Source organism: Pinus tabuliformis, chromosome 2_2, assembly GCF_031772625.1.
Source record: "Pinus tabuliformis cultivar Carrire ecotype Pingquan chromosome 2_2, CPIR1, whole genome shotgun sequence".
NCBI classification, from domain to species: Eukaryota; Viridiplantae; Streptophyta; class Pinopsida; order Pinales; family Pinaceae; genus Pinus; species Pinus tabuliformis.
Window position 1 is genome coordinate 1,115,448,943 of NC_142300.1, and position 21,758 is coordinate 1,115,470,700.

General features: G+C 39.6%; 1 protein-coding gene across 1 annotated transcript in view; it reads right to left on the reverse strand.

The window, feature by feature from the left end:
- Window positions 1-16,379, reverse strand: part of LOC149197309 (mediator of RNA polymerase II transcription subunit 17-like) — a 345,852-nt gene extending 329,473 nt beyond the window's left edge. Inside the window, exons 1-2 of the mRNA XM_089408644.1 lie at window positions 15,966-16,379; window positions 14,683-14,863 (exon numbers count right to left, since the gene is read on the reverse strand). Coding sequence (XP_089264770.1) covers window positions 14,683-14,863; window positions 15,966-16,054 — 270 coding nt within the window. The 5' untranslated portion in view covers window positions 16,055-16,379. The remainder of the gene's footprint in view (window positions 1-14,682; window positions 14,864-15,965) is intronic.
- Window positions 16,380-21,758: the final 5,379 nt, after the last annotated feature.

The window sequence follows — 21,758 nt, forward strand, 5'->3', positions numbered from 1 at the left end:
GTCAAGGGAAAGGGTGTTTAAATATACCTCCTACATATACCACTTGATCCTATACTACCAGCATGAGAAGTTCTCTTTTCCTATAAAGAGAGAGGATGCACAGGGCAATCTTTGGGTATGGGCATGCCTAGTATGGAGGCATCTGCAAGTTCCTTCCAGCAGGAACAAGAGAGAACAATGGGAGGAGAAGTCAGCTCCTCCGGCCAGCAGAAAGAAGGTGGACTCAGTATCAAACAGCAGTTCATCGACATTAAGAGGAGAAATGAGCCCATCAAGAGACAGCTGTACAATCATCTGTTAAACATGGCTCCCACCAATCAGCAAAGACTCATGTCTGCCTTTGATGTAAATGAAGGCAAAATGATCATGAGTCATTTTATGCCAACAGCAGTGCAGCCCCAATCTTCCTCTGACTACTTAAGGACTAACCTGGAAGTCCTTGCCAAGGATATCCACCCATTGGACAAGATAGAACTGCATAAGCAAACGGGTGAGATGGTCTATGCTTCCCTAGCAGACCAAACATTGGATAACTACAGGCTACATAACAGCCTTAACAATACAGCCTCTCAGCTGGAGTTGGAGAGAGCATCATCCCAGGCAAAGGACAACAGGATCAGGGCCCTAGAAGACATAAACATAGAGATTGGGCATAATCCCAAAGACATCAAGGGCATACAGGAGATATTGAAACTGAGGGATGCAAATATGGCAGCTCTAAAGAGAAAAATCAAGCTCCCAGCCACTATTCACCCTCAGACAGATGAAGTGGCCCGACAAAGAACTGAAAAAAATGCCACTGATCTGTTGATATCTCTATATAAGCAGCTCCTCCAGACACAAGAGCAGCTGGGAGAATCAGAGGCTGCAAAGGCAGCATTACAGGCATCTCTGAAACAGAGAGAAGAAGGGCAGACTTCCCAGCCTCCTCAAATCATAAATCTTGAGGAAGCTGCCACAACTACTGTTCCTCGTCCTCAACAGACTGATCAAGCAGCACCTCCACCAACAGAGCAGGCCCCTAGCTTGGACATGCAAAAGCTAAAGAATGAAATTCAAATCCTGGAAGCTCAAATGTCTGAGTTAAATGAGACCAGGGATAAATTGGCCAAGGTAAATGATAGGTATGATAAATCCAAACAAGCTGTGGCAGAGAAGGACAGGGAGGTGAAAGCCCTAAAAAACAGGATAAAAGAGCTAGAAAATGAGCTCAAATTAGACAAAGTCATAGCTGGGTTTAAGGCAATGCTATGGGCCAACATTGGCCAGTCTATTACTGACCAATGGCAGTATATGGAGACAATCCATGAGCAGGTAGAGCTCATCCCAAAAGCACAAGCTAAAATTCACAAGTCAAGGGCTGCTCTAGGCAACATGCCTGAAATTGCCACCAGAATGATCAATGTGCTAAATAATAGAACAAGTACTCAGCTGGCAAACATGGGAATTCCCAATAGGACTGAGGCCATTCAGTTAATCAAAAGGGTTCTCACATTAAGAAATTTGGTGCAGACACTGGAGAGAAGAACCCAAGACATGCAGACCGAGGTAAAAAGATTCATGGATAAATTCCTGGTGCTGCAAAACAGAGGACTCCCTAGCTTACTGAACAGCGCAGGGAGACTGCTCATTCATGAGCAGTATGCCAAAAGTGTGAATGCATTTGCCACGAATGAAATCAATGAGAAGTCCAGCAGCTCAGAAGAAACGGGGCCAGCTACAGGACAGACTATCTACAACAAGGTAGAAAATCTGTTTTTTATAATGAATGAGATCAATCACCTGTTTGATGTGGCACCCAATTTTTACAAGTATACAGAGGCAGAGGAGACTATGGATGCAATTCTCAGGCATCAACTCCCTACACAGGACTGGTGGACAAATACAATACAGAAAATTTTGTAAACAATGGGCCATTCACCAAATTTTGTTCTTAAAAATATGAATTGTTATGCAAAGCACAGTTTAACAAAATCAGCATGCATTATGGATTAAAGCTGAGCCAACTCAGCAGATGTATCGGCCAACAAAGCAAAAATAGAAAACCACAGGTGGCAGGGCCGAGAATATACAGCGCAGCAAAAAGAAAAGACACATTATTCAGCGTTAAAGCAAAGCGGTTCAACCGACTCAATGACCTCCAAAGGTCAAATTATCCTCTGACAGACTTAAAGAGCATTTATGCTGCATTCAAAGTTGTAATAACTTCTTTTCTACTTTCTGTACGAATTTATGAAGATATTTTCTCTCTCAGATGACTCAATGCCTGAGATTCCTATAAAGTCCCCTTCGCATGAGCTTGCAAGGGTTGTTGTGGATTTCTCCTGAAGAAGTTCTTATGCTGTAATCCTTTCAGAAGTTAATAAAGAAAGTGATGGAATTTCTCGGATTTCTGAAGTGTTGAATGCGTTCTGGTGTCTGTTGAAAAACTGCTGGATTCCTGTGTATTTCACCATACAATAAGTCTCTGTAACTCTCTCTGTTATGTATTTTGATTTGTTAAAATCCATATATGTTATCTAACTCTGCATATTTAGCAACTAGGAGAAAGAATAACTTTCAGGATTTATTCAGTGAATACCCTGAGTTCAATCTGTGTTGTTAATGAATGTTTTCTTCAGATGCAATCTTGATAAGTGTAATTCTTAATTGCTGCACTTTCAGAATACATCTTTCACAGTGACCTTTGTCACAGGAATTCAAGTTTTGCTCCTGTGCAGCGTGTTACACTTTCACCTCACCAGCTTAATAGAAAATTCTTAATTGCTTTCTGTTGGTTGACATACATCATCATTCAAGCTAAATTTGTTTGTCTAAGATACACAATAGGCCCTGCTGTTTGAACACCACCAATCCTGCATTTCAAAGCATTTCACAACTCCAGACTCCATTGCCCAATGATATTTTACTCTCTAAACACTACATATTAAGACCTGAAAGAAATCCTTCAACCAAAACATAAACCAAGACCTGAGCATAATAGCTAGCCTAAAACACCATCATAACAGAGACAAATCATAAAGAGAGAGCCCTCTCTGATTACAGTTTGGCTAGAAACTGTGATCCAAAGATTGGTTAGTGGTTACCCCGGCCGTATTCCCTTGGGAGTCATAGGGAACAACCTGGGTGTTAACATATACCATAGGTCTGTGGTACCGACCAGAATTATGGTGACTAGTTTATGTTCTTGATTTACCATGTGTCAAATATGTTTGACCCAATTATGGTAATTGGTTGATGCTATTGGTTTACCATGTGTCACAATTTGTTGACCCAATTATGGTAATTGAATAATGATGATGATTTGTTATAACCTTTTCTTAGAGAAATTTGTCAACAAAAGAACATCTGTCTAGTCATTATGAATACCTCCCTAGCTAAGAGGGAGTGTTGCATTTTGTAGATATCATCGATCTTCATAATTTGTATTTTAGATCTTGAAATATATAATAATTTGAAAAACATGTTCTTCATGCCATTTTCAATGTTTAGCCCTTGAAAGAATTAATATAAGACATGTTCTTCATGTCGGATTCAAAAGAGAATTTTGAAATTTGAATTTTGAATTTTTGGCTCCAAACTTGTCAAGTCAACCCTCCCTCAAGCCAGGTCGGCCCCAGTGAAGAGACACACCCATTCAGACAGGCACGACATTATATATAGAGCATCCGACCTCCTCCACAAGCCACCATTCAACTTCTCACAAGACAAGTAATATTTTGGGAATCCAAGCGAAGAAGAAGAAGGACGAAGTAGGATGAAGGAAAAATTAATCTCTAGCATTTCTCTCTCCTTGGCTTTATACATGTGATTTTTTTAGTAGTTTCTAGGCAACAGGTCAAATTTTTGGGCAGCAAGGCCGAAATTCTAAACAAATTATTCTAGGCAGCAAGGTCGAATTTCAGGGCATATTCAAGGAGGCCAAAATTTGGCTTAGGAAGATCAGATGATTCAAATTTAAACAAGAACACAACAAATTACAGATATAACCATAAATATAAAGATGCGGTGGAAATAACACTTCATTTCATTAATATCAAATACTAAAATATGCTTACAAACAGAATGGAAATAAGACTAGCTCAGACGATGGTAGCTTATCTCCAAGAAGAGATGTGGTGGCTACATGCCTCTGAACTGTGTTACAATGAGGCTCCAAGGCCTATTTATTATTGAGAAACAATGGAAAACCCTAAACATCCAAAAACCTAACCCTAGGATATGAAGGGCCAAACTATGGGCCCCGTTTGGGTAAATTGGTACATCAACTTCCCAAGGTCATAACTTTGGCATATGATCTCCGTTTGATGCACAAAATACCTAGTTAGAAAGATCTATCCGAGGACTACAACTTTTGAGTGAGAAACATTAGTCTACAGCCCTTGTTGCTCTTGATATTCCCAAAAAACGTCGTTTAGGGCCTCAAAAATGGCTCTGGAAGATCAGGACCCGAAAAACTGCCAAAAATAGTAAATTGTACTACAAATAAGGAAACTGAAAAACTGAAAGAAACAATGGTGGGGGTCCAAGTGGAATAGGCGGGTGGCCACCAATATCCACCTGGATCATCAAAGAGGGTTGAAGTTGAAGTCCAAAAGTTTGACTTGACAAGAGGGTTATTTGACCAAGTTTGACCATAGTCTTGTTGGTTAGTTTGACCTCATTGTTGACTAGATGTATTAGGTGTATATCTTGTTGAACTGAAGAATTTCTCTAAGGAAAAGGTTGTTGGGTTTTCCCCCAAGTGGGTTTTCCCAGGGTAAATCTTGTTTCCTCTTTATGCATTGTGATCTCTATTCTCCTTATGCATTAATGTTTGAATTTATGAAGTGTGATTGCTTAATGATAAACTGGAAGTGCTAAAAGAATATCTACATCATTAGAAGTAATTAACAGTATTTCAAAAATTAGTGCTTGTATCTATTGCACTTGAAAAATCAACAGGGCATGCCTCCAAAGTGCCTCCATATCAAGATGTTGTCACCAAAATGCCCAACATCAACCTCTAAAGGGAAATAGGGATGATGTGGCACCAATATACTCAAGTGTTGGAGCCCAGTAGTGATGTGCAAGCCATCCCATGTCATCTCAAGGATAACCATCATCATCTGGGCTTTGGAACAAGTAACTCGCATCAAACAGTGTCAAGGCCAACCTTAAGACATTGTGGGTCCACTGGGCACATCATCTATCAATCTGACACCAAGCTTTATTTTCAATGTTCCAGCATATGGGGATACCTTGGAGTTTCAAGTACCATGTGGAATCATCAAGTATACCAATGATTTTCTCTAGGTGGGCAATGGTGCATCAACAAGGTCACATTTGCTCTCTCGAATGGGTAAAACGACCTCTAGAATACTACTAGAAAGGAGGATAATCATGTCTCCAAAAATACCACCTGACAAAACCTTACTAAAAATCAAGTGAAATAACCAATCATTAAGGACAATAGCTATAAATGCATCATAGTGGACCATACCTAATGTTGGGCATCGTAATACTTCACACAAAGCTCACCTTCAAATGCCTAACTAGATCAAGTCCTGAAAAGAGGTTACCTTCTTATGTTAGGAATGGTTAGATGGATAACCCTATTATGTATTTCCAACCCCCCATGGGAAACGACATGTCCTAAGTGATCCCATGAATTGTAGGTGCATGTGAAAATGGTGGTTGCCAAGTGGGAAAGGCATCAAGGCAAGGTGCCATAGGCAAGTGACCAATTAATGGAGGTCCAACATCCGAAGTGTGTAGATGTAAGGAAGGATAAATCATGGAGGCATGAGATACCCTTTTCCTTAGATTGCTTTTTCCACCCCTATAGTGCATCTTTACCTTCTTTATGATTTGCTTTGATTTGGGAGGATAGCTCAAGAGCCCAAGCTTGCTTTCGGAATTTTCCATTACCCCTTAAGGATGAGTTCGTTTGTTAGGGTCCCACCCTAACCCCCTTATTTATGTAGTAGGATCGAGTCATAGTTATAGTTAAGTAAAGAGTCAATAAAGCCCATATTAATAATTGTAAGTGGTTAACCCACATTTAATGACGAGACCACAGTTAGTTGCAATTGGGCCATGGTATTAGATGGTATTAATAAAAACCATGGTATTGATCCATGGTATTGCATGTATGAGTCATATATAAAGGATAGAGACTCCTTGCAAGGAGCATCGTGTCTTATTTTGTAATCGAGCTCTGCTCTATTGGAGGTTGCCCCCTTGAAGAGGCAAGTGAACATTGCTTTCTGAATAATAAAATACTTGCTGTTGCTTCCACTATTCTATGTTCTGGGTGTATTTCTTCGCATATTCTGTATTCTGGTATCATCTTGCAGGTTAAGAGCATAACAAGCGGTATCAGAGCACTTTCTAGGGCCGGTGGGATCTCCATTTCTTAGCAATTTTTTTTTTGGCTAGAGACGTGTTCCAGCGTCTTTAAACCATTGGATCTGTCGTTGAGCGCATAAACCTGCGGATTTGAGGAGGCATGCACGCAGGAAATAAAAGAGGTGGTCATGCTTGTTGGACTCCCTTGTAACCCCTATGGGTACCCCTTCGAGTAGTAGCGCATTAGACAGAACGCGCATGGACTGTCTTCCAAGTACACTCTGGGTATATCGGAAGCCCCCTAGCTCCTTTGAAACCTCGCCATAGATAAACCGTTGGCCGTCTTGCTGCTACAGTACACCGAGAACAACACTCAGAGAGATTACTTGCCCATACGATAGGGTAGTCGGGTTGTACAGCTAAGGGTACGGTTGATCCTCCTTAGTTAGAGCCCTGAAACATTGGGCCGAGTACTACTATCAGACCCTTATGTATATTGCGATCTGTAGCACCTGACACTCCTCGAGACGATAGTTCCCTTTTCTATCTCTGGATCACGCATAATCTCTGCCATATCAGATCTCGCAAGTGGGGTTTGCAACAACAGCAGACATCAGCCCCACAATTTCGAGTTAACAGAACAACCATTTAGATCTATTAGATCCATCAGATCCACAGCAACAATCTGTTCCACCACTCAGAGCTATCCGATCAGCCATTCAGATCTCTCAGATCCACCAACTCTGAGTAGTGGTGTGGGGTTCTTATACCGGGGTGTGATTTTCGCAAGACTTTTGGCAACATTGACATTTTGGGGATTCAGCTACTGCAGTATTCCTGAGCAAGGAGTAAAACTCCATTAGGAGTTTTTTGAAACCCCCGGGGCGCTTATTGGTGATCTAGCCCATAAGAATCAGGACGATGAGCTGAGCAAGGTGGTACCATTCAAGTGTTAGTGCCAAAAAATTCGGGCGGTCCCAAATTTCAAGTACATCGGATCGGTGCATGGTAGAAACTAGAGCTCAAGCTATGGCCAATGAGAAGATCGACAAACTTGAACAATCCTTGAAAGAACTCCAAGAGCAACTGACGACACTAACTAATGCACTCTCTAAGGGCAAGGCGGAAGCCCGCGAGGAGCGTATATTGGCAATGAACACAGTGAGGGTGAGTCTAGCCACTCTCTTCACCTCTGGGGAACCCACCAACAATCCCGTCCGCGACCTCCCAAGCTGGATATGCATAAATTTGATGGTTCTCACCCGACAGCATGGGTAGCACAAATGGAGCAGTATTTCAATCTAAATTACATCTTAGATAAGGAAACTCAGCGTATGGTGGGGAGCATGTACTTGGACAATGAAAGATGGCAATGGTGGCAATGGCATCAATGTTGCAATGGAAGTTTTTTGACTTGGGACACCTTCAAAAAAGCTCTTATAGAGCGCTTTGACCATGACTCTGCTTTTTTGGGTCGTCTCACTAAGCTCCGACAGACTGGCATAGTGGATGAATATATTACAGCCTTTGAAGCCTTAGCTTTCCGCACTAGGGGTCTCCAAGATGCGTTCTACACGGAATGTTTTATCAACGGTCTTAAAGAGGCCATACAAGCCCACGTCCGACTGCACCACCCTCCCACATGGTCGGAGGCTTGCAAGGTAGCTCGTAACGTGGAACGTGCGTTAGCGGCCCAGTCCACTCGCCCAAATTTCACCGCCAAGGGTCGCCCCCCACAGACTCACAGCACGACTCAAACACTTAAGGTTCAAAAGGTGTCACCTGCAGAAATGGCAAAAAGAAGAAAGCAGGGATTATGTTACTACTATGATGAAAAATACTCCCTAGGTCATAAATGCAAAGAGCCCAAATTGTTTCAAATTGATGCCACTAATTACAGCTCATCGGAGGAAGCCCCACCACTTGAGGAACCTGAGGAGGCAGAAGAGGACAACCAGAAGGACAATGTCCCTGACGAACCAGTTATTTCGCTGCATGCTTTGGCAGGGATTTCTTCACCTCAAACTCTCAAGATCAGAGGTTTTATTAAGCATTGCCCAGTAGTAGTCTTGATTGATAGTGGAAGTACACATACTTTTATCCATCAAAGAGTCGCGGAAGTAGTGCATTGTTTTGTATGAGCAGTTTCTAACTTCCAAGTCCAAATTGCGGATGGTGGAACAATGAAATGTGAAGGCCGCTGTGAAAATGTCAAACTTCAAATGGGGGATTATCAGTTGAAGACCCACATGTTTTCCATACACATGGGAGGGAATGACATTGTCCTCAGTGCTAAATGGCTTCGCACACTTAGGCCAATCACAATGGATTTCCAGGGGTTATATATGAGCTTTAAGCAAAACAACTCCACACATACCCTCTGCGGACTCCAGGCGGGAGCTCCCTCTATCATCAGCTCACATAGGATGGAAAAATTGTTAAAAAAGGGCCATCATGGAGTTATAGCTCAATTTAATGCCATCCAGGCCATCGATCCCAACTCTCTGCCGATTCATCCTGAGATGCAACAGATTTTAAATAACCATCTGCTAGTCTTTGACAAGCCTCATGAGCTTCCACCCTCAAGAGGGGAACATGATCATAGCATCACCTTGGTCCTAGGGGCCCAACCACCAAATGTGCGCCCATACAGATATCCGTTCACCCAAAAGAATGAAATAGAAAAAAAAATCAAGGAACTTTTGGAAGCAGGCATCATTCGTCCCAGCATTAGTCCTTATTCATCACCGGTGGTCATGGTGCTCAAGAAAGATGGGGAATGGCGTATGTGTCCAGACTTCAGGGCCCTTAATAAGTTGACAGTCAAAGATAAATTTCCCATCCCAGTTGTTGATGATTTGCTGGATGAACTCAATGGGGCTCAATTCTTCACTAAGCTGGATCTTCGCTCAGGCTACCACCAAATTGGCATGAAGGAAGTCGACATTCCAAAGACTGCTTTCAGAACTCATGAAGGCCATTATGAGTTCCTGGTCATGCCATTTGGTCTTTGTAATGCCCCACCTACTTTTGAGAGCCATATGAACCACCTTCTCAAACCATATCTTAGGAAATTTGTCCTTGTTTTCTTCGATGACATCCTCATCTACAGTTGCACTTGGGCTGCACATCTTCAGCATGTAGATTTGCTCTTGCAACTCCTTCGCAAGCATAAATTATTTGTTAAGATGTCCAAGTGTTCTTTTGGCATGGAAGAAGTTGAGTATTTGGGCCACATTGTGGGCGTGAAGGTGTCAAGGTGGACCCCAAAAAGATCCAAGCAATGCAGGATTGGCCTCAACTTAAGACCTTGAAGAGCCTGAGAGGATTTTTGGGTCTCACAGGCTACTATAGCAAATTTGTCCCCAATTATGGTCGCATTGTGAAGCCCCTCACTCAACTCCTTAAGAAAAATTCATTCTTCTGGAATGATGAAGCACGACAGGCATTTACAGCTCTCAAAAATGCCATGTGTTCCACTCCAGTCTTAGCACTACCCGACTTCACCAAATCTTTTGTCATTGAATGTGATGCTTCGAGTACGGGTATTGGGGTGGTCTTAATGCAGGAAGGTCGACCCTGGCATTCACAAGTCAACAACTAAGTGGGAAGAATCTGGGACAATCTACCTATGAGAAGGAAATGATGGCCATCTTACATGCAGTAGAGACCTGGCGACCTTACTTATTGGGGTGACGTTTCAAATCCGCACAGACCATCACAGTATTAAATATTTTTTGGAGCAACGAATATCCTCCCCACAACAAAATAAATGGCTCGCCAAAATGTTGGGATATGATTATGAGATCATTTACAAGAAAGGGAACAAAAATATTGTAGCAGATGCATTATCTCGCCAATTTGAGGAGGAAAGTACCCTGCTTGCAATTTCCCTTCCCATTCCAGAATGGATTGAAGAGACTCACATGGAATGGTTTTCACATCCCTGGCTCTCCCAACTCATTACTCAATTGCAAGTCGATCCAAATTCCACCAAGGGCTACTCGTGGCAGGATGAGATTCTTCGCTACAAGGACAGAGTCGTAATATCACCAACATCCGCCCTCAAAAGCCGCATTTTGGAGGAATTGCACTCATCCCCCACTGCAGGACATTCAGGCTTTCAGAAGACGTATGCTCGCACTAGAAGATCATTTTTTTGGACAGGCATGAAAAAGGACATCCTTACTTTTGTAGCATGCGATGTCTGGCAGCGCCACAAAGGGGAGACAGTCAAAGCACCAGGCACATTACAACCATTACCCATCCCGGCATCAATATGGACGGAGGTTTCTATGGGATTCATTGCAAGTCATCCAAAGTCAGGAAACAAGTCAGTCATCATGGTGGTTGTGGACCGACTTTCTAAGTATGCTCATTTTTGCGCCCTACCCCACCCTTTTACACCGACTTTGGTCGCTCAATCTTTCATGGATCAGATCTTCAAATTGCATGGCATGCCCACTTCTATTGTGTCTGATCGTGACCCGATCTTCACCAGTAATTTTTGGCAGGAACTCTTCAGGCTACAAGGTACCCAACTAAAACTCAGTACTTCCTATCATCCACAAATGGATGGTCAAACTGAAGCAGTCAACAAATGTCTGGAAACCTACCTTAGGTGTTTCACTTCAGAAAAGCAACATCTTTGGGTACAGTGGTTACCTCTAGCTGAATGGTGGTATAACACAAACTATCATGCCACCACCAAAGTGACTCCCTGTGAAGCAATTTATGGTCAACTCCCTCCTTCCCCTACTTCTTATATCAAGGGTGCTCAAAGGTACAAGCAGTAGATCAACTCCTACAAAGCCGCACAACCATGCTCACCCATCTTAGAGAGAATCTTCATCAAGCTCAAAACCGCATGAAGCAACAGGTAGATCAGCATCACTCAGAGCGCCAATTTCAATAAGGGGATCAGGTATTTTTGAGGCTGCAACCATATAAGCAAACATCACTCAAATACAAGGGTTGTCAGAAACTATCTCCAAAATTCTACGAATTGTATCAAGTACTTCAGTGCATTGGAGAAGTGGCCTACAAGCTAGCTTTGCCACCCACTGCAAAAATCCATCCAGTTTTCCATGTCTCATGCCTCAAGAAAGTGATTGGGAACAATTGCAAAATTCAAACCAGTCTACCTGAATTGGATGAAGAAGGGTCAATCTGGCTCCAACCTGAGCAGGTCCTAGACACACGAGAACGACACCTGTGTGGCCGCATGATCAAGGAAGTCCTCGTCAAGTGGAAAGACACCTCTCCGGAAGATGCAACCTAGGAACCAGCCACTATTCTTCAGCAGTTTCCGCAGCTTCAGCCTTGAGGACAAGGCTATTCTTAAGGGGGAGGGCATGTTAGGGTCCCACCCTAACCCCCTTATTTATGTAGTAGGATCGAGTCATAGTTATAGTTAAGTAAAGAGTCAATAAAGCCCATATTAATAATTGTAAGTGGTTAACCCGCATTTAATGACGGGACCACAGTTAGTTGCAAATGGGCCATGGTATTAGATAGATGGTATTAATAAGAACCATGGTATTGCATGTATGAGTCATATATAAAGGATAGAGACTCCCTGCGAGGAGCATCGTGTCTTATTTTGTAATCAAGCTCTGCTCTATTGGAGGTTGCCCCCTCAAAGAGGCAAGTGAACATTGCTTTCTGAATAATAAAATACTTGCTTTTGTTTCCACTATTCTATGTTCTGGGTATATTTCTTCGCATATTCTGTATTTTGGTATCGTCTTGCAGGTTAAGAGCATAATATCGTTTATCAGTCATCAAATTTGGGACAATACAAGAGTTCCTTTTATAGATGAAGCATCATGTGCTTGAGGAACTAGATGATGGATAATGAGGGGGATAGAGTTCATGCTAAGTTTTTTCCCACATGCTAATCAAATGTCCCAACCATATTTTTCATTGTATCCTTGTCTTTCGAGGTGGCTTTCTTAGGCTTTTACCTTTCTTTTAGCTACATCAACCTCCAAGGCAAAGTGTTCCAACCCAGACTCAAGGATGAGGATGAAAGGGCGCCAATCCCCATGACCAACAACCACCAACCCAAAGAATGGAAATGAATACAGGGAAAGATGGAAAGTGTTACGTATGAAATATTATGGGCATGCAACTTCACATAGAGCCTCCCCATTATCGTCCTTCCTAAAATCCTATGGCCTTAGAGGAGGTCCCACTATAATAGAATCAAGAGTAACCTACCAGATGAAGTGAGGGAACAAGAATATAGACAAGATCAGTCAATCATCTTGTTTTTCCTTTGATCCATACTAGTATTCCAATAACATTAAGTGAAAACACATGATTACAAAATGGTTAAAGGAATGCAAAATGGGAGAGAGAAATCTAGCTGGAGCAAGAAGTGGAGGATCCTAGCATGACCAATGACCACCAACCCAAAGAATGGAAATGAATACAAGGAAAGATGGAAAGTGGTAAGCATGGAATATTATGGACATGCAACTTCACTTAGAGCTTCCCCATTAGTGCCCTTCCTAAAATTCTAAGGCACCAAAGGAGGTCCCAGTGGACTAGAAACAAAGACTAAGCTGCCAAATGAAGTACAAGATTAAGCATCCTATTTTCCCTTTGATCCATACTAGTATTCCCATATAATTAAGTGAAAACACATGATTACAAAATGGTTAAAATACCTGTTGATGGATGACCCACATTCCTTCAAGAAGGAATGCCAAATGGAAGAGAGAAATCTAACTGGAGCAAGGAGTGGAGGATCCTAGCATCATGTTATGTGCTAATAATATAGGGATGTTGACTGGTTGGTTGTCCAAGTAGGCGAAAAGTTCTGGTGGATAACAAGCCCTATGGAATATCTTAACCCTGCCTACCTTGCCTACAAGCTAGAGGGTATACACACACACATATATAGTCCCTAATTCAACATTCCCTAAAAAAATTGGGGGTGTGCTCTAGCATTTGTTGACACCAATTCCCTCATCCCAGCTATTCCCCTATTTTAAAAACGCATGAAACATAGATATTTTGTGAAAACACATCAATTATTATTTTTTATAAGAAGGAAGATTGTTTATATAAATGTATCATCGCAAGCCTTAATTTTTGCCTTATAATTGGTGATCATAAGCTTCACTAAATCTACCTCTATTAAATATTTTCTTAGTTCTCAAGTTTATCTAGCCATGAAAGCTCTTACATATTATTGGGGAGAACTCACTACGGAAGCCCCTACTACAATTTCATAGTTATTGGGAACAGCTTGCCACCACAGCCACCAAAATTATGTGTATTAATGATATTATAACACTGAAAATAGATGTCACAAATTGTCCCAAGGGCTTAGTTCAACCAGTTCTTGCCAATATTGCTGGGCATTATTTGGTTAGTTCTATGCCAACAAATGCCCAATTTGAATCCCCCTATGTGAGGCACACAAGTCTACACCTAATATTTTAGCAGGGAAGACATTCACAAATATTGGAAAGCATCCATTGGGCTTCCCTACAATATTTTCCTTTGGGAAAAAATGATAAAAATAAATACAAAAATAACAAGTTTGGGGCCATAAATCACTGAGCCATGACCACGCAAATTTTGCCTAAATGAAGGATGGCAATTAACATGAAATGGCATAGACCATGTAAATTTTAGGCACATGGAAGATCTGGTTTGAAGGACATACTTTACTCCCTCACTAAGGTATCTAGTGAGATGGATAATCAACTAATTCTTGTGTAGAATAGAGTTGCTTTGTATACCAAGAACTCTTCCTCCATCTACATATAAATTTATGTTATAGGGTGTTGGGAGACCTATCTATAAAAATGCATCTTTATATACTAATTTCCTTGCAGAAGAAGGTTGCTTCGTATGCCAATAACTTTTCCTCCATCTATATAAAAATTTATGTTGTTGGGTGTTGGAGACCTATCTATAAAAATGCATCTTTATATAACAGAATTCAATAGCAATTTCTGCGAAATCTCCTGGTCAAACATGTACTTTAGGCTTATACTAAAACATCTTTTCCGTGAAACACAAAAGCCTTTGTTAGGAATGGGTATAATAGTGGATGACATTCAGATTCATAAAGTTGACCTAGTCATTAAATTATGGTACTTTCATACATAAACACGGTGCTGTCTTGTTCAATTTAATTACTCAAGGTCAATTATTTGTTAATTTATCAATGTAGACATGTGATTTACTACAGCTAGTTAAAACAGATTAACTTTGAAGCTGCAAGTTTCCCACAGGGTGTCTAAATCGATAAGATGGATATCTAAGTTGCATTACAGCCGTTTATAAGAAAGAAAAGATATGACCAGGTATGTATGTATGCATAATTCTTACAGTATCAACTAGATCCATGATGATATTCAGTTCCCCCTGGGCCTCCACCAGGTTCTCGCAAAGGCCTTGCCATGGCCATTCTTTTACTGGCTCGCTTTCCTTCTCTGCATCTGCTTCTACTGTCTGGCCAAAATCAATCCGTCGGAGAAAGGAAAGTGTCTCTTCATCATGATCGAGATCTCTGTCAGGCAACACGCAATCCATACTCAGGAACTGAATATTGTAGCATATCAATTCAAATTATGGAAAAATAGATTAGCAGATGTATTAGCACTGTAAATATTTCAATATCATTTCTGGAACTTAGATAGGTGGAATCAAGAGAAAGAGGGATTAGAAGAAATGCAACAAAAATTCACAGTTAAACTAGCAAAAGATGCCATTTTTAGAAAAGGCCACGGTTCCACAATGACTCAAAACTATATAGTGCATTAGCAAGTAGACCATGATGATCGAAATTCCGAAGCCATGGGGGCAGACCTCCCAAACCACTACGCAAAAATGGGTGCCTTGTGAGAAAGAATGCATAGAAGAAATGCAACCAAAATTCAGAGTTAAACTGTCCAAAGGTGTCCTCTTAATAAATAGAAAAAAAGTCTTGGTTCCACAAACAAATTAATGATCAAACGTTATATAGTGCATTAACCGCTAGACCAATATGGGTGCAGACAACTGTAAGAACATGGGTGTTTCCTGTTTAAGAAGCATGGAGTTAAGGGTTGGGAATCAGGCCATTTGACAATAAATAAGTTGATAAATACAAATCATTACTAATCTTTCCTAGAAATAGCAAAAGGGTAAAAATGTTAGAAAATAGTCGAAGAGCTAGATTGAGAGAATATGCAGAGCATAACAAGGAATGATAAAAACTTCAAAGTCGAGGCTTGTGAATGGAATCCTAACAAGGTAATCCTAAAGGACCTTAATCTCAAGGTTTCAATTTGGCTTTCGTTTTTTTAATGAGTATGACAATAGGTTGATGGGATGGGATGGAAGAAGAATCATCAACTTACAATGGAATACTTATCACTGGAATTATCCAAAGCTGGATCAAGCTTGGATGCCTTTGAAATAGTTTTAATTTCCTAAAATAACTTACATCCTCAACCCTCCCATGAGGGTTGATATTATTGTTGCTTGCATTATAACCACACCCTCAAATCAAGGGTTGATATTATTGTTGCTTGCATTATAATCACACCCTCAAATTTAACGAGAGCAGTGCTGTGCATACATTCAGAATATAAATACAAGTTTAAGAACATGAAATGAGATGCTGTTACCTTTCAAAGTGCTCAGTACCGGTCTCTTCAACAGCCGACAATCGGTTTAATGCGACCTGGTCGACCGTTAATTTTCTTTTCGGGGGCATTCTGATCAATTCTGTGTTGCTCTTTCAAAATGGGGAGACTAACCCATACAATAGCCCATTTTTATCAAACGTAGTAAACGTCATTGCCACTAACAGAACTACTTCTGGATTTTATTGCCTATTTGCAGTGCAAGAACCCCGACATATAAGCGCATAGACGAAGATTTAGAAGAAAATATCGAGAGAGTTCGTATGATATTTCAAAAATGAGCAAGAATATGAAGTTAAAGGACATGTAGAATGGCAGGACAATATCAGTACACGTAAAAAAGAGAGGACGAGAGATGCCAACACGGTTGCAGAAGAAATAAAGACGAAGAAGACCGTAACATGTGCCGAGATGATTGAGGGTGGTGGAAACCGTTTTGACATCCTAAACCGTCATTCACACGTTTGTATACCTGCCTACGGGAATGTATTGGAACCGGTTGATGGTCGAATTTGACTTTTAATAGTTCATAGTTGTTCATAAAAAATATTTATGAAGTTATATATATATATATATATAAATTTTAAGAAATAATAAAAAAAAAAATATTTTTTTTATTTAAATAATTGTGATTTAATCAATTTTATATAATTATTAATTTAAAGTTAATTAGGGGTGGCATGAGGAGGGCCACGGATTATTCGTAATTTCTAAGGAAAAACAGCGATTAAGTACACTTGGGGCCTAAGTAGGAAAACAATCAAGCAGAGTTGTATGGGCTCTATATGGGCCTCCTCCTTGCCCTCCAGCAAGGAGTTAAAGGCCTCACTATCACAGGAGACTCCTTCCTGGTAATCGGATACTTAAGAACCAACTCTTCTCCTAAAGATAATGCACTCAACTAGATCCTTCAACATGTTAAGAGCCTCCTCTCATTTGTTTCCAACTCCCCCTCCTTCCATGTTCTCAGATCTCTTAATGTTGAAGCAGACTCAAAGACCAATGGGCTTGCCTCTTATAAAAAGGGAAAACATATTGCAATGAGGTCTTCAAGTCTTACAGTGTTCCTTGATGTTGGTGGATATATTAGTCCTTTTTAGTCTTCTTATCCTTATAATAGTGCCTATGTGCCTTGCTCATCCCTCCCCACCCCCACACTTCTCTTGAACTCTCTTCCCCCTCACCCTTATTTCCCTCCCCCTTCATGCCCCTCCCCCCTCTCCCCTCTCCTTCTCCCTCACCCTTATTTCCCTCCCCCTTCATGCCCCTCCCCCCTCTCCCCTCTCCTTCTCATTATTTCCTCCATTTGTTGGTACCTCAATAATGGGTGGAACATGACAACGGATTGGCATTGCACGCGAGAAGACGTGTGGATAGTTAATAATATTAAGGTGGCTAAGGTTATTATCATGGGGGTTTGGGTGGAAACGCTTCGACATCCATTATCCAGTGTGTCAAATTTAATTCCCATGTTGAGGATTAGACAAGGAATTTACTCCCTTATTAGTTCATCCAAGGTAGAATTCATCTCAAGCTGCAAGTTGATGATGGCGAAACCTTGGGATCTAGGCAGAGTAGTTACAATTCTAGAATTTCACACAAGCATCAAGGATTTGAATGGGCATAAATTTGTGTTCGGGGAGATGTATAATGAATTGGTTCCTCAGTTCGCTTTTAGCCTCAAGATTCCTTTCGTCTAGAGTTGGGTTACTCGTCTCCTCCTCACAGTCTCCCTTCAAGGGTCCGCGCAATTTCGAAGGAGGAAATTATGTCCAGGCAAGGGTAAGCCTCCCTATTGTTCTCTAAGTCCCGAGTTCAGTCATTTAATAGTTGCCATCTTCAATCGTTGTTGTGTCACCTCCTTCTCTAAGGAATATTCTGAGAGCCAAAACACTTGTGGCCTTGCCGACTCTCATTGCTCTTTCTCATCCACATGCGGTTCATTTATTGGCTCAATTATGGAGTTTGGATTCAGGGGTCGCTGACACCAATGTTGCAAGAGAGTGGCTCGAAAGCTTGGCAAGCGTAGTGCCTCTGCAAGTAATCTCTCTAGCCCCGAAGCCATGGCTCCCACATGTGAACAATGTTGCAAAGAACTTGCAAAATTGAGAGTCGATGTTTATGACCTCCAAGTTTTGCTTCATCAGCAGAGCCTTGCTGAAAATTCCACCTTGGACACCATAGAGAGCCAGCAGAAGAAGATTTCTTAGCTTGAGGATGAAGTGGATGCCCTCCGAACATTGTGGCGGATCTCCAGTTGCAGGTTGTCAAGGTTGACAGTTCGTTAATTGAACTTTGCAAGGACATAGACCTGAATTGGCTGGATTCACCCAAAGATTAACCAGTGTAGATGTTTGGTTTTCAATGTATTTATCTTATGCATCAATTTTGTTTTCTGTATAGTACTAGAGGAATAAGAGTGTTGTCGTATAGTATAATTTTTTACTATGTTTGGACTAGCTTTGAAAGCTCTCTAATGGCCATTGTGGTGCCTAAGAATCACTCTACAATGTAATCCACCTGGGTTCTTGCCACGACCAAGCGCAGATGTAATCTAAGCAGCGCTTATTCTTGTTTAAAAAAAATTAAAGTCAATTTTCGTAAAAGTTTAAATTAAAATTATACATCATTTTAAGATAGTGGTTGAAAGTGTGGTTGTAATCTCAAAGATTATAATAAATAATTTTATAAACCATGGATATAAGTGAATCAAAATTTTAGTATGTAAATTTCTAAGCTCACTTTTTGTTGAATATTTCTTTGTGTGTTTTCATTGAAATGTCTGATGTTTTAAGTGAACACTTCACCCATCTTCAATGACAACAATCTTAATTTGATGATATAGAGAGTGCTAGACTATTAATAATCTCGCAATACAATTTCAAACAAGATTGTGATTTTTTGTTGTTAGAAATACATCTTTAAATGCATAAATGGATTCAGCACCCTGAAAAACCCATGGTCACTCCAATTCTACAGATTAAACAACTTAAACTCAAATTTTTAAAAATCATTGTCGGATTTTGATTAAAATTCACCAGGAAAAATTTATATGGAAAAAGGTCATTTTATTTAAAAGTTAGAGTACACCATTAATAAATAGGGATAGAATACAACCATTAGAGATAGAATATAACCATTAGGAATAGCCAAAAAGATTTAAGCCATTAATTTATTTTATTTTATTATTAATAAATGAATATTTCGGGAATAGAAGAAATATATTGCAATTAAAGTAAATTCAAGTGAAATCAAGTAATAAATAATAAATATAATTTTGATAGGGTCAAATTATGGTTATAAAGAGTACATTTTTATTTTATTTGGAAATTAAAATGAGATTTATAGTTTAGTATTGAATAATATATTTAAATTAATATTATTTTGGTAGAAATTAAGTAAAGTACAATATTGAATTAGAATAGGGGAGAATAAAATGAGAAATATTAAGGTTGAATTAGTAAATTTATAACTAATTATTGTTAGATTAATATATTAAAATCGAGTTGTCTTTAAGTGTGATTTTTTGAAAAGTTTTTGGATTATTTTCTGATCTAATTTGTCTAGAATCTCACAGTGTTTCGTTGAAATCACAAGTTTGATAGGTGAACTCTGTACAACCGAAGTGCTCCATGAGTTTTTCAGGGTGTTGAATCCATATATGTAGTCAAAAAACCAGTTTAAACAACACAAGTCAAGATTTCGCCACAAATATTTCCACCAGATTCTGGCCAGAAATCCACCAAAAACTCCAAAAAGTCACACTTAAAGACAACTCCATTTAAAATTGTATTGGAATAGAATAGGGAGATTAATACCATTTAAGATTGGTATTGAAATAGAATAGGAAGAGAGAAATATAAATAAATAAAAATATATTGAGGGTTGGGGGGAGAGGAAAATAAAGGTTAAATTAGGTAAATCATAATAAATTAGAATTAGATTGATATCATTTAAGATTTTGCCAAATTGACATTAATACTTGAAATTATGGCTTAAAATTAATAATTAGAATATAATATGTCTCCACAATTTATTAGTCATTAGATTCAAATTATTAAATAATATTAGTTAGTAAATAATATTAATTTAGCATAAAGTAATAAAAATAGTACACTATAATATAATTAATTTAGCACAAAAATCATAATAATATTAATAATAATTAAAATTAAATTATAACATAAAATTGAATATATTAAATTATGATGAGAGAGAGAAAAGTGGGGAAATGATAGAAATATGATAAGATTGAGATTATAGGGATTAATAATATTAATAATAATAAATAAATAGAGGGGGTAGAGAAGGGGACGTTAATGTTGGAGGAGGGGGGTATGCGTTAACAAGGGTTCAGATTCATATTAGAAGACCAAAAAAGATAGTAGGCTTCCAAGGTTGGATTAACTGAAACCCATCTTCCTGATTGAAGTTGTTAGGATGCTTTTCAATTTCGAGAGCTTTCCTAATGAAACAATTCGAGTGGAAGGACAGAGGCCAGAATTATGGATTTGTTGAAGTAGATTAAATGTTTGATATTGTGGGAGTGTTTTACAATGGTAGATTTATCAATTTGGTTACGGTAGGTGTCAGTCATATGCTCTTTTAGGTGGGTTTTGAAGGACCTCTTAGTTTGTTCTATGTATTGTTGATTTTCCTTAGTATCCCAAATTTGGTTTATGGGAAATCACGATCATAAACACACTGAAATACACAACTACAAACACATTGTATAGTGGAAATGTAACAATAGTGAATCAACGAAATACACAAGAGAAATATTTGACCCAAAACTTGTTTTTATTAGTCCTTCAATAAAACAAACGTAGGGCTCCCATACCAGGGATCATGGCCCTTACAAAGCCCTGATACAAGACAATATTATACACTAGTATACACATAGGGCTCTAGGTTAGCTCCCTTTGACCCTCAATCTACCCAAAAGAACAATGACAACAATAATGAACTTACTTGTTGAAGATGTCCTTATTAAAATGGTCCTTTCAGTCCTCTTTTGTCACTAATACCGGTTGTCCTTTGCCTCCAATCACCATAGAGAAATATATCATTTTACTCCTCTATATATTGGATGCTCACAAGGTATTTAATCCTTCAAATACCTTGCATATATCAGCTTCAATCAACTCAACTACTCATAGTGAATTATCCTTTCTAGATCACTGCATATCAACCTTTAAAATTTCAGCAACTCATAGTGGATCTTGTCCTTCAAAACCATTGTATAATATGTCCTCTAACTAGTTGTTCAATCCTTCATTCATGAACATAATTCAAGTTAACATGCTCAATAACCATCGAATCATAAAATACTACCTGTGTTTCCCTTTTTTCTCAACTTGAGGTAGCTCGAGCCCCACTCCTAGGGCTCATAAGGACTCTCATCCTATCCTCCTCTTCCTACGGCCCACTAGAGACATTATGAAACTTGTACTAAGGTCCTATACAACCACCTAAGGCCTTTCATCCTACCTAAAACAGAGTCTATGGATTCGCCCCCTAGGTCCAGATAGAACTGTGGCTCATCCTCCTAAAATAGCAAACAAAACCTTTCCTATTGCAACTTCTAACCTCTACGTCTGGTAGACAGTGACCCAGCCTCATCTTTACCCTCACTTGAGACAAAAAACCACTTCAACATTTTTCTTAGAGGTTTCTGGCCCTCATTTCCTAGCTTGTATTCAAAAACGAATGAGATGTTATGTGTCTATGACCTCTCCTGAGTATCTTTTATTTATATCTCTCTTAATATTAACT